Source organism: Rhodamnia argentea, chromosome 1, assembly GCF_020921035.1.
Source record: "Rhodamnia argentea isolate NSW1041297 chromosome 1, ASM2092103v1, whole genome shotgun sequence".
In the NCBI taxonomy this organism is placed as follows: Eukaryota; Viridiplantae; Streptophyta; class Magnoliopsida; order Myrtales; family Myrtaceae; genus Rhodamnia; species Rhodamnia argentea.
The window spans coordinates 34,392,246-34,407,832 of NC_063150.1; the positions used below are offsets into that span (position 1 = coordinate 34,392,246).

Sequence of the window (15,587 nt, forward strand, 5' to 3'; positions counted from 1 at the left end):
TGTAGAGACCTATGAGCTCGTAGTTACTAACAATAGAAATTTGAAAGTTGGGGGATGTAATTGTAACAATTTGTAGAAATTCAGGGTGTTGATTACGAAAGCTCCCTACTTTTGAAATTTTAAAGCCGGCACAGAAAAACGACGTGGCGTTCTCCGAAGGTCAAAGCCCGAACTACCTCGACGGTTAAAAAACACAGTTCGTTTTTTCGCTGCTCCGTTCTATCCTCTCCCGCCTCCTCTGCACCTAACCTTCGCTTGGAGTCTGGTAGTTGAGTTGAAGCTCTAGAGAGAGAGAGAGAGAGAGAGGCAGCGAAGAGCAACAACAAACGAAGTTCCAAGTCTTAGAATATAACTTTTGTCTGAAATCTCTCTCTCTCTCTCTCTCTCTATACCTTCTTGTCAAATCTCCAACTTCCTCAAGAGCATGAATTCATCGGCTTCACCTCACAGTCACACACTTGCTACGCCCCTATATGTCTGTACCCGCATTTCAACCATCCCCACTTTGCTCTTATGGGGCGGCCCAGAAGCACTCTCCCGTTTCTCGCTTCCAACCACGACGGCCCCAACAATTACTCCATCGAAGATGGCCTCATCCAGAGGGAGCCTCCGCCTCGGGATGACGGACTTCCCCACATGGTCGCCAGGTTTTTGCGGCGGCTCATGTCTGGAAGTGGGTTTTTGAACTAATCCAGTTGGTTTTATTCTGTTCCAGCCTCTGGTTTGGAAAGGGTGGGCGAGACTGATTTTGGTGGTCTTTGTAGATCAAATCGATGGCGGGTCGAGGACGGAGGCGGAAGAGAAAGTGTATTCTTGGCTATACTCGTTGGCGCAGTCGGAGAGGGATTTGGTCTTCGAGTATGTTCAATCCACTGAAAGAGGTGAGTTAGTAGGATTTTCTAGTGCTTCGTTTGTGTTTCAATTTCGAGGATCCATGGTTTAGGTAGACAGTGGCACCTTTGGGCTGAGATTGGTGTTGTGTCACCCGTTCGATGAAAGGCGTAGTCGAATTGTACTTGAAGGCAAATACATAGCAGCTTAGTTACTCTGGTTGGTTTGGCTGCTTTCCTTCTCTGCTTCCTATGATCTTTGAGAAATTGGTTATCCCATCATTTCGATCTTTGCAATTGATGCTCATATCAATTGGACATTTGATGCAATTTCCATATCAGTTCTTTTCTTTCTTCTGAGTTCATCCAGATCTTATATATCTACTGCATATTACTTCAGAAGTTGAAATGACCAATTATTCGAGAGAAGTGGTGTCATTTCTTTCAGTTACAAACAACTCGGTTAACTTAGGTCAGAGTTTTATTGGGCCTGACTATTACTAAATTTAGAACGTACACATTGATAGAGTCATTGGATCAAGAGGGAGAAGGTCATGCAAATATCATACAGTGTTCATTTGTGAACTCTAAGCCTTGTCAAATTGGTTTTTTCCTTTGCCAGAGAGTAAATTTGATTTGGAAGATAAAGGATTCGAATTCAGGAACTTCACAACTTGAGCTTCGCTATTAGCTTTCACCACACGAACCATGTGATGGCTACATTATAGGTGTCAACATCTGTGAGAATCCCAATCCAAACAGCCTGGACCATGACAATAGGTGTGAGTATGCTGTGCAGTGCTTGTTCATGCTTCCTGGACCATGACAGTAGGTGTGAGTGTTCTGTGCAGTGCTTGTTCATGCTTACTTCAATAACTGCGTCTTAAGAGACCATTCTCAGTGAGGACATTCGTTATCTCTTTAACATAACCTGCCTTTTGCAGAGGCGTATACAGAAAAAACTGTAGGATAATTGAGCAATCCCTGCAGCATCCATTGTGTTTATGTTGCCACCAAGGTCTATCTGCTGAATCACCAAGAGTGGCCAACTTTCACATCCCTGCAGACCTATTATTAAACAGAGTTTAAGTTGATTGAGCTTATCTAAAAGGGGATACTGTGATTACATCCTGCATTATTGGTTTAATTTCACTTTCCTCTCTTTTAGCAAATTACTCTTTGAATTTGTAAGTTAGTGAAATTATATATGTTGATTCTTCCCTTAAAACCATCTTCCCCAACTCTGTATCCAAAGAAAATTCCCTCAGCCTATGCAACAGGAGAACGAAATATGCACAAAGCTCTGCTCTCCTAATAAAGGAAATTCCCCCAGAACAAGGAAGTGGGTTACTCTTCTCCATCATTGCCTCAAGAAAACCGAATTACTAATTCACCATCAGGTTTAATTATCAACCCATATCAATCTTGTTTTCCCAGCAATCTGACAGACCATTTTAGAGAGCAACTAACCAAAAGAAGATTCACTACAATCACCTAGTTAACCAACCTCTTTCCCCCTAGCCAAAAGGAAAGACAATCCGCACTATACGCACCACCACGAGTTTGCTACCATGGGGTGTTACAAGCCATTGCTTCTCTTTCCACCTCTTTCTTTCTCGCATAGAAGCCAAACAGGAACATTGTGATTTACTCCGAATTATGGCACTTCTGTCATCATATGTAAACCGATATCCACTTACAATAACACCTTTAAAATATCCTTTTTCTGCCAAAAGCAATGAATCGACAACCCAGAGAAAAAAGTTTGTGTAAAAGCAATTTTGTTTATAAATATATGAAGATGCTCGTAGTGGTTGGTTGCCTGAAGATGGAGAGAGAGTTTCTGGTAGTGGTAATGGAGGAGGTGCACGGTGGCAGTTTCACACGCATGCATGCCTACTTGTGATTATGAAATCCCAGTTGGCTTTTGTTAATTTGTTGAAGTGTAAGGAAAATAGATACATTTGAGGATGGCAGGTTTTAAGGGTTGAGAAACAATAAAAGGTTGAGGATGTAAAGTAAAATTTCAAAAATATTAAATAAAAAGAACTCCAAATGTAATTAGACTGGCAGTGGAAGATATTTATCGAAAATTTCTCTGTGTTGCTTAGGAGTTACATTCAGTCGTTTTTTTCAATCTGATTACACTTTGCTAAGCATCCTTAGATGACCATAATTAGATGTACACATGGTTAGGAACAAAGCAAAGAGATTTCGATAATGGCCAACATAAGATATTAAAGTATATTTGTGTAGGCACTATCAGGTTAACAGCAGATCAATGTGTTTGAGTGTTTTATTACTTCTTTTTCTATACGCAGTGTGTTTTGTGCCCTTGTAAGTTCCATAATGATGCACAAATTTTTTTTATTTTTGTTTTAGGGTTGAGCTTCGCTGAAGCAGATAGGAGACTGAGAGAAAATGGTCCCAATGCTCCTCCTGAGTATACTTTTCGAAGTTGGTGGAATCTCCTGTGGAATGCTTTCTTTCATCCGTTCAATATCATTTTGATCGTATTGTCAGTACTCTCATACATAACCAGCGATAATCCTAACGGATGTATCATGCTAGTATTGGTCTTCATAAGTGTCTCCCTTCGATTTTATCAGGTAATTATTGCTTAATATGCACACTCTTTAGGTACTTTAAGCCTCAATATCAAAATTTTCCACTCTGATCCCTATCAGGAATACAGCAGTTCAAAAGCCGCTATGAAACTTTCTGAATTCGTCAGATGCCCCATTAAAGTTCAAAGATGTGCTGGCAGAGTTGAGCAGACTGAATTAGTAGTTCAAGTTGACCAAAAGGATGTTGTCCCCGGCGATATTGTCATATTTGAACCAGGGGACCTGTTTCCTGGTGATGTGCGCCTATTATCCTCAAAGCACCTTGTCGTCAGGTATGGCACCTAGAAAATTTCCTTTAGCATGTGAATGACGATTTCAGAGTCCTTTTAAGCAGTCTCCTTCTGTAGTTTTACGGGCACCGGTTGATCACCTGGTCACACACTGATTTTTGCACAGTCAGTCCTCATTAACAGGTGAGTCAGTAACAGCGGACAAGATAGCTGATATCAGGGAAAATCGGAGCACTCCTCTACTTGACTTGAGAAATATATGTTTCATGGTAGGTAAATGCTGTTCAATTTTTTTTTATTATTTTTTTTGGGGGGCGAGGTGGGGGGGATTTTATGATAGGAAAAAGAATCATAGCTTCTTGCAGTTCAATTGATTACAAGATATAAATTGGGTCTGCTGAATAAGAATTTAGGTGTATGTCTATATTATCGCAGTAGATCTGAGCATTACGTAGGATCTGCTGAGAAAGATTGAACTATCATGAGTTTCATTGATTTCTTCCAAACAAAAGGTGGCAAATTCCAATTTGTGTTTGGTTATTTGAGGCCTATTTCTCGGTGATTTTTGTAACTGTTCTCATTTATGAATCCTTTTTTGTATGCAATATTTCTTACTACAATACTTGCTCAGCAAATATGGTCAAATGTGCATTGTACAGGGAACAAATGTGGTGTCAGGAAGTGGGACTGGTCTAGTCGTTTCAACTGGATCCAAAACTTACATGAGCACAATATTTTCAAACATTGGGAAGCGAAAGCCTCCAGATGACTTTGAGAGGGGTGTGCGGAGAATATCATATGTTCTTGTTGGTGTAATGCTAGTAGTTGTCGCCATCATAATCTTAACAGAGTACTTCACATCTAAAGAACTGAGTGAGAGCATCCTTTTTGGAATTTCTGTGGCGTGTGCGTTGACCCCTCAAATGCTTCCTCTGATAGTTAACACAAGTCTTGCCAAAGGAGCGCTTGCTATGGCCAAGGACAGATGTGTTGTCAAAAGTATAACTGCTATACGAGACATGGGATCCATGTAAGTGTTGAATTAGCAGCATTTTGAGGTGACTGGTCTGCAAGTGCATAAGTACTCATAAACATGCATGCTTTACTTAGAAAATTCATGCACCTTTATCAGGATACCGTATATTACTCTGAAGGCCATATATTCTCTTGCGATAACCTTATGAACACCCTATGTATATCCAGTGTCATTATGAGGAAGTTATGGAGACCTCCTTTAGCGAAATTCGACAGGCACTCCTGCTACTGGAGATCTTTCCAGGACCTTCGCCTTTGACGAAGTGTCTCTGTTGAGTTACATGAAAGTAGGCGGCTACTTGTGAAAGTTTCCTGATTCTTCAAACATACAAATGTGCAAACTTGCAGTCAACCACTAGGCGGCATGCAAGCATGTCCACACAAGAAGAGAGAGAGAGACCAACCATGCAACGAGTGAGGATCACACAAGCATTCACACATTTCTCTATTGAGTTGCAAAAAGTTTAAACATTCTTTCGTTTTGAAGTTATTTTCCCATAATAGAGAAGAAAGCGTGTCTGGGCTAGCGCCCATGTTTGCACAAGGATTAATTTTACTTCACCACCTAGCTGTCCCATTGTGCACGTCTCCAGTATTAGGCTTTTACTTTCTTTAGTTCATCCAGCTGCCAATTTTCTCAAGCTAGCTATTCTCAGCTTCATGGTGGTAGCTAATTCTAGCTGCATGTTGCGATATGTCTGTGGCATCTACACCACCGCTCAGTTGTATAGTCTATATTTTGAATATTTCCCCCAGAAAAGAGCAGCATCATTTTGAATTTCAGAGAGAAAGAAGTTAGCACAGTTCTTCATTATAATTAGTCAGCCACTTAGGATGTCAAAGTCAAGGCCGAAAACAATCTCAGCTGTGTCCTTTGAAATATTCTGTCTATGTATGGAAAGCCAATTTGAATGGTGTGTCGCAACTGCCAGTTGTCAAATAACTTTTCAGATGGATTCTCAATTTAACCAAGAAGTAGCCTTCAAAGAATTTTTCCGTAGTTGTGGGTGGTTGGCCGATGCAACAAATTTTCTCTCTTTGGGTGTTAGCCGGAAAATTTCCCGCCCTTTAGTTGTCAAGGATACTCCAGTCTCTGTAATAGAGTTGAAGAGAATTTCTAAAATTTTGTCAGTCAGACTGTCAAGCCCAAGAATTGATTATCGGACAATGCTTGTGAAAGTGAGCTGAATTGATTTGTGCTTGATACTATTTGCTAAAGCTTAACAGAAAGACTACATTTTGATATAGCTCTGGATAGAACTTGCTTTCAGCTTATGGTACCCAATTTTGTTGAGTCATCTATTTGTAGTACCCCGCATGTGACGTCTGTATTCTCAAAAACTCAATCGTTATGCTTTTCTTTCTTGCCATCAGGGATATTTTATGTATTGACAAGACTGGTACACTTACCATGAATCGGGCAATTATGGTTGACCATCTTGATAGCTGGGGTGAAAAGAGAGAAAAAGTCTTGCAATTTGCCTTTCTTAACTCTTACTTCAAGACTGATCAGAAGTATCCTCTTGATGATGCGATATTGGCATATGTCTACACAAACGGCTACAGATTTCAGCCATCCAAATGGACAAAAGTGGATGAGATCCCTTTCGATTTTATTCGCAGGCGAGTATCTGTTATTTTAGAAATTGAATCAGATTCAAGAGACAGCAAAAGCAAGAGCAGTGATAGATTTATGGTAACAAAAGGAGCACTAGAAGAAGTGGTGAAAGTTTGTTCCTTTATAGAGAAAATTGATAGTGGTTCTACTACAGCATTTTCTACTGAAGAATATCAGCAGATTTTGAATTTGGGAGAAGAGTTGAGTAACGAGGGGCTAAGACTAATTGCTGTTGCAGTGAAGAGGCTGACAAAGGTCCGTATAAACTCCATCCTTTTGAATCTGATGTGCACTGTTACCTCACTTGAATTTTCTTTTTCGCCTATATTAGTTTCAATACATTGCTAACAACTCTGCTTGTATTGCATGAGTAGATAATGCTCCTTTAGCGGTCTCTCAGAGTCAAGTAGCATCTTTTTAGGAGGTTTTTGGGTGAAGGAGATGCGTGCTGAAAAAGTTTCTTAATTTTTTAATTTAACGCATTTAAAGGAAAGTGTTTCCAATGCACAACTTTGAGTTAGCGGTGTTATACACTTTTCAAGCTGTGTCTTCAATCATACAGCAACCTTTCCCTGCAAATGTTTTCACCTCGACAGCATAGTTTGTCCCAAATCATCAGTATTAAGCTCTGAGGCGCAGATGATATTATATAGGGGAAAAAAAAAAACTTAGTGCTGAAGTATCTTTCCTGTTTGTTGGTTTTTATATCTTCAACTTTCTTTTGCTGATTGCAAACTTCACCTGTTGCAGAATAAAAGTGGTCAGACAAAGGATGATGATGATGAGATAATAGAATCTGACATGGTGTTCCTTGGCCTTATAACATTCTATGACCCGCCGAAGGACTCGGCTAAGCAAGCATTGTGGCGGTTAGCTGAGAAGGGAGTAAAAGCCAAAGTACTAACTGGTGACTCACTTGCTCTAGCAATAAAGGTTTGCCAGGAAGTCGGCATCAGAACCACCCATGTCATAACAGGACCTGATCTGGAGCTACTTAACCAAGAATCCTTCCACGAAACGGTTCAAAGGGCGACCGTGCTTGCCCGGCTCACCCCTACGCAAAAACTTCGTGTTGTCCAGTCCTTGCAAACTGCGGGAAACCACGTGGTTGGTTTTCTAGGAGATGGAATCAACGACTCACTTGCACTCGATGCAGCCAATGTCGGCATTTCCGTTGATTCAGGGGCATCAGTTGCTAAAGACTTCTCGGAAATCATATTGCTTGAGAAAGATCTAAATGTCCTAGTCGCAGGAGTTGTGAGGGGAAGAATGACTTATGGTAACACGATGAAGTACATAAAGATGTCCGTGATTGCCAACGTTGGAAGCGTTCTCTCCCTCCTTATAGCTACTCTTTTCCTCCAATTCGAGCCATTGACTCCTAGGCAACTCCTTACACAGAACTTCTTGTACAGTGTCGGCCAAATTGCTATCCCATGGGACAAAATGGAGGAAGATTATGTGAAAACCCCACAAAGGTGGTCTCAGAAGGGTTTACCAACGTTCATATTATGGAATGGCCCTGTATGTACCGTGTGCGATGTGGCCGCACTTCTGTTTCTTTGGTTCTACTATAAAGCTGATGTTGTTGATATGGAAGATCTCTTCCGCGCCGGGTGGTTCGTCGAAGGGCTGCTCATGCAGACGCTCATCATTCATTTGATTAGGACGGAAAAGATACCATTCATTCAGGAGATTGCATCGTGGCAGGTGGTTTTGTCGACAGTTGTAATTTCGGCAATCGGGATAGCGATTCCATGCACCGGACTCGGCGCCATCATGGGGTTTGACAAACTTCCCTTATCATTCTTTGGATTCTTGGTTGTGCTCTTCATTGGTTACTTCACCATTGGTCAGATAGTCAAGAGAATCTACATACTGGTATATAGAAAATGGTTATAGATGATTGATCTGAGTTTGTTTGCACAAAATTCAGCATAGGAAGGAAAATTTTGTCTCCATTCTTTTTGTCTTTTTCGGTTGCGAATGTCATTGTATATTGTTGAGAAGAGATTACAACCTGAGATTGACAGGATCCTTGAATTATGAATTAATAACAGTGATTGGATCGATTTTGGTGTGATTGGTTTCACTCGCGCTACCCGTCACGACACATAAAATCACATCATAGGCTAAAAATTTGGTCGATGAAATGGAGTCCGACCAAATGGGAGACACCCTTTGATCGACACTCCGGGAAGGGTCGGGTTTATCTGTTTTCGAGGGAGCAGTACAACTTAGGACATGGGCATCATGTTTAGACTGATTCGTTTGTACAAACCGTGTGCTTTTTCCCAGCAAATTGCAGCTTGATCTGAAATAACAAGCCGGAGCAAATGGAGAATTCAGACAACCCATTGTCCTATAAAAAGAAGTTTGTTAATTGTGCCTTTGGTCACAAGAAATGGAAATGAGACTATAATGTAAGTAGTAAGTTAACACGTGCACTCTCGCGAGACAAAAAATATTTAATAATCACGACATTATCAAACTTTTTTGTTATACAAAATATTTGATATTTTAGCTTACTTCATCATTTTAAATTCTTCAACATCTGTAGCACTCTCTTTAAATATAAGTGTCTAAAAACCTTTTGAAGTAACGATTAGACGGTTTAATAGAAATTTTGACACATAAATTATCATGTCCAATTTCGTAACTGCGATATAAGTTATGCGACCTTATGATCAAGCAAATATTTGATGGCCGCGCATAATAACTTATGAGACCTATCACCAAAAAGGATTTAGCATCTTTCAAACAGCAACATACCCGAGTTTTGCTGCACATAATCAATTCTTGTTAACATATTCCATTCATACTTACTTTTAAGCTATAGCATAAATATAATGATGATAGAACCACTTACGTGATAGTTTATGAACCAGGTCAGTCTTAGAGGCCTCAAATTAGAAAAAAAAAATGAGTAATTCAAACAAAAGGAGACAGCCATTGATCGTTTCAATTCTCCCGACTATGCTTATAAAGTATAGAGAGAATCATGCATAGAAAACGATAATTTCAACTCATCTTAGATTCTGACCACAAAATAAAAAAATCATCTTAGATAATGTTTTTAGTTCTGCTACGCTATTAGGCAAGGGGAATAACAATGAATTTGACGAGCACGATTATCATGGCCCGATGATTAAGATAAAACATAAAAAATACTCTGCCGTGGTACACACTCACTCCGCCATCAGTGATGCATCGACATGTGTACCCACAGCCGCCGCTGCTGCTGTTGCAATGGCATTCCATCGCCAATGGACACAGATGGTGGAGAGGAGCGTTTTGACTGCAAACAAATGGAATGGCCAGAATTCAACAATGTCCGTGCTAGAGTTTCTCAGAACAATGTTAAAAGCAGCCTGAAAGAAAACCAAACCAGCACCCAAGCGAAATGCGCATCTGTCAAAATCGGGTGTCTAATCCAATAAAACTAGTCAAAATTCAACAACTTCAACACAGACACTTCATTTTCCTAATGAATTCAGAAGAATCAATTTCACTTTAGCTACATGTCTATGTAGGTCCTCTCAAATCAACCATCACGAAGCTGGGATTCAGATGCCCCCCCGGGATGCAGGAACTGCAAAAAGAAGACATAAACAGGAAGCATAGTTAGTACAATGTAGAAGGACGTGGGTTCATATTCACCTCAAGGGACCAGATTTCCAAAGAACGTATTGTGAAAGGAAATTGCAGAGCAGCTTCCAAAGGTGAATCATTATTCGCCTAGAGAACATCCAAAGCGTAGGAAAAGATTTGCATTCAACAAACAAAATTGAAAAGGCACCAGAAGAGGCACAATCAAGATTCAACACAAGATGCGAAACCGAAAGGAGCCAAAGCACAAAGCAAGTTTTTTATTTGGTTAAATGTAGGGCGAAACCCCTCGCTCGGCTGCAAGAACTAGAGCAGCAGAGCGGCCATGGAAGCCCCCAAGTTTGCCAATGTGCGCCCGTCGCACGACAGTGTGCGCCACGGATACCTTCTCTCTGTGGAATACCACGCTTCCTCATTGCTTAAGAGGGAAGCGCTCGGCCTCGGGCGCTTGTCTTTTCCTCTCAGAACTTCCCCTTTTTATACACCCAAGCCTCATTCCCAAATCATAGAAAACCCTAATTGCATTAAATTCCCTTGAAAAGAAATTGACTTTCCCATTCCTAATTATTTCTTGGAGGGTTCTTCCCCGATGGTTGAGTCAGGGTTCTCAATCCCTTGCCACACACAAATCACTTATTTGCCTACCAGAGACGAGATTATAATCTCTGAACTTGAATTGTGAAGATGGAGAGTTGATTTAAGGAACATTTTGGCCCTTTTTGCCACGTCAATCAAAGATATTTTCCACATCGGACTTAAATTTTTCTTAAAAAGGTCATGTGGAGTCAAAATTTAATTAAAAAAAACGTGTAGCATGAATAGCCAAAGTATGCACTCAAGTGAACGATATTTCACCAACGTGGCACTCAAGTGATAAAAAAAAATTATGGCACTGAAATTGAGCATTGTATAAAAGTTACAACACTTGTAGTATCTTTAGCGCAAGATTACAAAAAGATGAAAGAGATTAACTATAATAAACCCAAAGTTTCAATACAACAAAAAAACCATGTTTGTACATGTAAAATTATAAGTAAATAAATAACACAAGGTCATTTTGGTTGTAACACACTTACTCATAGTTCAGTCCAGTATAATATGTTAGTTCTGTATCAAGACAAGCAGTTCAAATTCTCCAAGATAACTCAAAAAATTAACTGGGCACTTCAAACATAACATTACATCTAAACTTAAAAGGTCCAAGTCCTTCCATGTCCACACAAAATGCCATCGCCAAGCTTCCAATTGAAAACGTATAGTAGGGGAAGAGACGCTTCAGGATCAAAGGAGAGAAGGGGGTGTTGAAAATAAAATATGTTAATATGATACGCAAACAGCTAATAGATTACCTCATATGTTGCTGGGATACATGAAGACTCTGACTCTTGCTCCCTGCAGAGAAGGCAAATTTCCTTAAGCATAAGAATCATGATTGTTTTCTAAAGATACGTGCTTCAGTTAGCCCCAAAAGTAGACATGCTTCAAAAAAGCAGCACTCCATGCCATGGATTTGGGAGGCAAGTTGGACTTGAATTTAGCACGAACAACGCCACTGTTACCATGAGGTCTAATGACCTTGCCCCAAATGCAGCGGTAGTGCGAACCATTCTTCTTCACCTTGGCCTTGTAGATGTAAGCCATGCGTTTGCCACAGTACCACGCCACCTCCTCTTGGGTGTTCACCCCCTCAATCTGGATCAATGACGTGTTTGGATACTGGTTGGACTTCGACCTATTTCAACCACCGCATTGCAAGCACCATAAGCACAAAACCTTGCGGCTCCAATTTAAATGACATACTTGCATCATCCAGAACACTAAGAATCAGGAAGTTTTCTTTTCCATTCATTTTCTTTCTTCATAGATTAAAGCTAATTGTTAATAAAGCCTCGAATACAGGAAGTATATAAACCGAAGGAAAAGGTATTCTCCTGTTTCATTCACCAATCGAGACGATACATTTTGAATGGAGCAAATTACTCAGAATGGGGTAAATTATGTAGCAGAAAAGAGAGCAAAGCTACTACATTGGCCACTTCTGTCGCAAATTGCACAAAAGATCAGAACTTGCAACCCAAAGCTAGAGCCCGATCAAAGCTAAAAGAACAAAGTCGTTCCATTTTTCCTACAAACTCGCTGACGTGATTGCCCAACAAAGCAAGAGATCGAAACCCAATTCAACTCATGCAAGACGACGCTCCAGCCTCAAAACACAATAAAACCCCTAAACCCTAACTCGATTCGTCGCTTACCTCTTGTATCCGAGGACTGTCCCTCTCACATAGAGTCTGCAAGAACGCACAACAGGGAACAAATGAGCACACACGAGCGGCTAAATCAACCCAATCATAAGCGGATCCATTGAAAGAAGAAATGCAACGGAAGCATGTCGAGATCAGTTACCTGACGCGCTCTCCTTGGCGTCCCTTCACCATTTTCGCTTTCGGGGTGATCAGGTGAAGCTTCGGTCGGCTCGCGGAGGAAGAGAGACCCTAAAACCCTAACCCTGGTTGGAACATATATCTCATCATGTGGAGGAAGTGGAGTTTTGGGCCTACCATTGGGCTTACGAAGACCTTTTTCCCTCACTTCGCCACTTCAAGGCCAAGGCCCAACTTACCACAGAGAAAGCCCAAGGCCCAAAATCCTATCTTATGACAACCTCCGGATTTTATTCTTAACTTACATTTCGTTGTGACCATGAAAATGAAAACAAGGGAATAAGAGAGAATGAATAATGCCACGTCAATTAAAATTGCTACGCTAAATGAGGTGCAAATCGAATGTCGCCCTCTTTAACACCCAGTAAGAAATTCTCAGAGTCGCTTGGTATGCCGATTCCACGCATCAACCCTAAGCATCACCCATAATTACTTATTAAGATCGTGCATGCTTGGATGTCACAGTATCAAAATCTCGAATTCACATTCCACTTTAAAATGGAAGGGGATCGTGTATGTTGCACTTGCGATGGTCGGGGGCCAGCCCATCAATCAATCGGGTCTAGCCGTACGAAACGAATACGGAGAAAGGGGGATTAAAAGCGATACGGATTCAAGTGTTTTGCAAAGATGGATATAGAAGACTTCCATGCATGCAAAGACAACAAATGGATTAGGGGCGAGCTTATGTCAAGATGACGACTTTTGATCTTTACCCTTTTGGTGATTAAATCTTTGCCTGCCTCTTGTTCATTGGATTCTCCAGCTCTTGCAAGTGAGACGAGCTTAAATAAAATAAATTTCTTCAAACATATTCTTTCGAGGTGAATTCTTTCAATGGCTCAAGACTTTGTGCACCCAATCGAGCCGCCTGATCGACGTTATTCATTTTCAACGTCAACGACACAGCTAATCTGCACTCACCCCAACAACAACAAAAAAACACAAAAAAACCAACCAAAAAAAAAAAGTCGTTGAGATAGGATTATATTAGTTTCGTAACTAGGTATGGAATGAGAAATCAATACAAACTATATGAAAAGTCGATATTATCCTTCGTTTCTGTGAGAAAACCGAAAAATCGAGGGATTTTGGATCCAATATGCCTTCTAATTCGAATTGGAATAAGTTCGGCAACGAATCACGAAATCTTGGGGAGGTATGTACCACAAGAAAAACCTATGCGATTGGGCTTATTTGTAAAAGCTTTTGTTTCTCTGTTTTTTTATTCTTTTGTTTCTCGGAACAGAAAAAAAAAATAGAAATAAGTTTGTATACGTCGGTCTACTTTTCTATTTTTCGGAACATGTCGGTGGCCAGGGAATAAATTTGGAACAGAAACAGTTAGTAAAAAAAAAATTACTTCTCTGTTTTGGAAAACAAAAAGAGAAACAAGGTCAAGCCCACCGTAACCCCACCCGACCCGCATATACCTAAGTTGTCGGGCCAAGCCGGGCTTTTTTTTTTTTTTAGAAGATCAGTTATACTTTTAACTTCCTTTGTGTACTTGTCATCAAAATAAATTTCGGGTCAGACCGAATAGGGTCGGCTTCGGTATTTTTGACACCTGAACTAATTATTACATTATAATCTCTAAGGTCATCTTACAATATATTAATAAGTTAAGTCCTTACAAAAGTCCAGTTTTATCCAAATGTGAAATGTTAAGTCCGCACTAACATTTTTATTATTAAATTAAAATGGTATGGAAATAGAAATTTTTCGGGTTGCACCAAATGCATTTATGTTCTTTTCCTATTTCGAGAACGGAAATTTTGTACGGTTACCAAACACATTCTTCCGCTGAAAAATTCATCTATGGAATAGAAGTTGGAAAAGAAAAATATTTCCGAACATAAATCGTTCCCGAAAATAGAGATGTTACCAAACGCATCCTATGTATCCGCAAACCCTAGTAAAAAAAAATAGGTGCTTGAATCACAACGCCCTCCCCGATCTTTTTCCTTCGTAAGTTCATGAAGAGGCGATGTCAGCGTGTGCCGGTTTCCGGCGTAATTTCTCGGCCCGCGGAGTGCATTCTTTTCTATTTTATTCCTCTATCATTGAAATCTCAATTTCATGGTTGAGATTCAGATCGGACATGCAAGTTTTGTCTTGCACGCACGCGGGGCGGTAGACGAACGACATAAAAATAAGGTTTTTATGTGTCATAGTTCCCATGTGAACTCCCATTGTGAACTTGCTTGGAAGTTGGAACGGGTCATGTCTCGCAAGATCGGGAGGGGATCTCAATGACCCTCCCCCCAAAGGAGTGCGACTTAGGCTTGGAAAAAGACAAATGTCTGAACGTGTAGGTCTGGCGGTTGGCAGATGACAAGGACATTTCTGGAAATTTAGTGAAGAAATCTTCTTCTTCTTTTTCACTTTCTAATTAAATAATTCATTTTTCTAACTTTAAACATCCGTAAATGGTTTCTGTTGATTCATCATTTTCAGCAAATCAAATGCGTGAAATCCCAAAAAGACTAACTCACGGAGAAAATTGTTTCATTCAATCAAACACACTCAAAGTTTGAGGTTCAAATCTCGGGAAGGGCTTTCTGGCTATACCGTACGCCTAGAGATAATGTCTCTTTGTTGTGAAACGATTTCGAAAGCGAATTTTAACATTGAATTTTACACAACAATTTATATGAAACCCATATCGTGATTTGATCGATAAGAATGGTATATTATTAACAAAATTCGAACGAGATGTCGTAGCAATTTCTTTTCTTGTATTGAAGAAAAGAATTGAATTTTTCTTTCCGATGTCGATGCACACAGGTGAGATATCCCATAGGCCTGTATGACAATATGGATCCAAATATAATGAATTTTATCGATTCCGATAAGCAAACGGCATGAACATAGAGCTCCGCTACTTGGAGGTCGATGAAACACCCTTCACAGACCGGTTTAAGTCCGATGACCCCGCAAGTACGTCTCGTTTAGAGAAATCTTTGCGTCAGATCGGCGAGATCCGAATATGCGATCTCCAGTTTTTGAGCTATAAGATCCTTTCGATGCCCCGATACATCTTTCGACGGGAATCGCGGAGCGGAGTTAATAGAACGAGAGTAGCCTACAACAATCGCAGAGGGGGTTTTGTCGCCAACCTAGGTTGCCTCGATCCCAAACTGACAAAATCAAGCGCCGGAGATAGATGGCTTTGACATTTACCGTCACGCATCTTC

The 15,587-nt window shown here is 40.4% G+C and overlaps 2 protein-coding genes across 4 annotated transcripts; one reads left to right on the forward strand and one right to left on the reverse strand.

Annotated features, from left to right (window-relative positions):
* Positions 1-342: 342 nt before the first annotated feature.
* On the forward strand, positions 343-8,394 carry LOC115738902 (magnesium-transporting ATPase, P-type 1-like). Of its 2 annotated transcripts, XM_030671699.2 has the most exons (8): positions 343-673; positions 765-881; positions 3,213-3,439; positions 3,518-3,729; positions 3,854-3,956; positions 4,347-4,717; positions 6,097-6,595; positions 7,091-8,394. In XM_030671699.2, exons 1-8 carry the CDS (start codon positions 514-516, stop codon positions 8,240-8,242), a joined length of 2,841 nt encoding a protein of 946 aa, XP_030527559.1. In that variant the 5' UTR covers positions 343-513; the 3' UTR covers positions 8,243-8,394. The 2 variants fall into 2 exon arrangements, with proteins under 2 accessions (XP_030527559.1, XP_030527561.1); XM_030671701.2 differs by lacking the exons at positions 343-673; positions 765-881 and having other exon boundaries at positions 3,298-3,439; positions 3,529-3,729.
* A 1,094-nt stretch (positions 8,395-9,488) lies between these two features.
* Positions 9,489-12,471, reverse strand: LOC115738971 (60S ribosomal protein L35a-3). 2 transcript variants are annotated; one of them, XM_048285345.1, is made up of 5 exons: positions 12,353-12,471; positions 12,202-12,237; positions 11,453-11,681; positions 11,299-11,341; positions 9,489-9,711 (listed from the first exon to the last, which is right to left on the reverse strand). In XM_048285345.1, exons 1-4 carry the CDS (start codon positions 12,382-12,384, stop codon positions 11,300-11,302), a joined length of 339 nt encoding a protein of 112 aa, XP_048141302.1. In that variant the 5' UTR covers positions 12,385-12,471; the 3' UTR covers positions 9,489-9,711; position 11,299. The 2 variants fall into 2 exon arrangements, with proteins under 2 accessions (XP_048141302.1, XP_030527655.1); XM_030671795.2 differs by lacking the exon at positions 9,489-9,711 and adding an exon at positions 9,719-9,932.
* Positions 12,472-15,587: the final 3,116 nt, after the last annotated feature.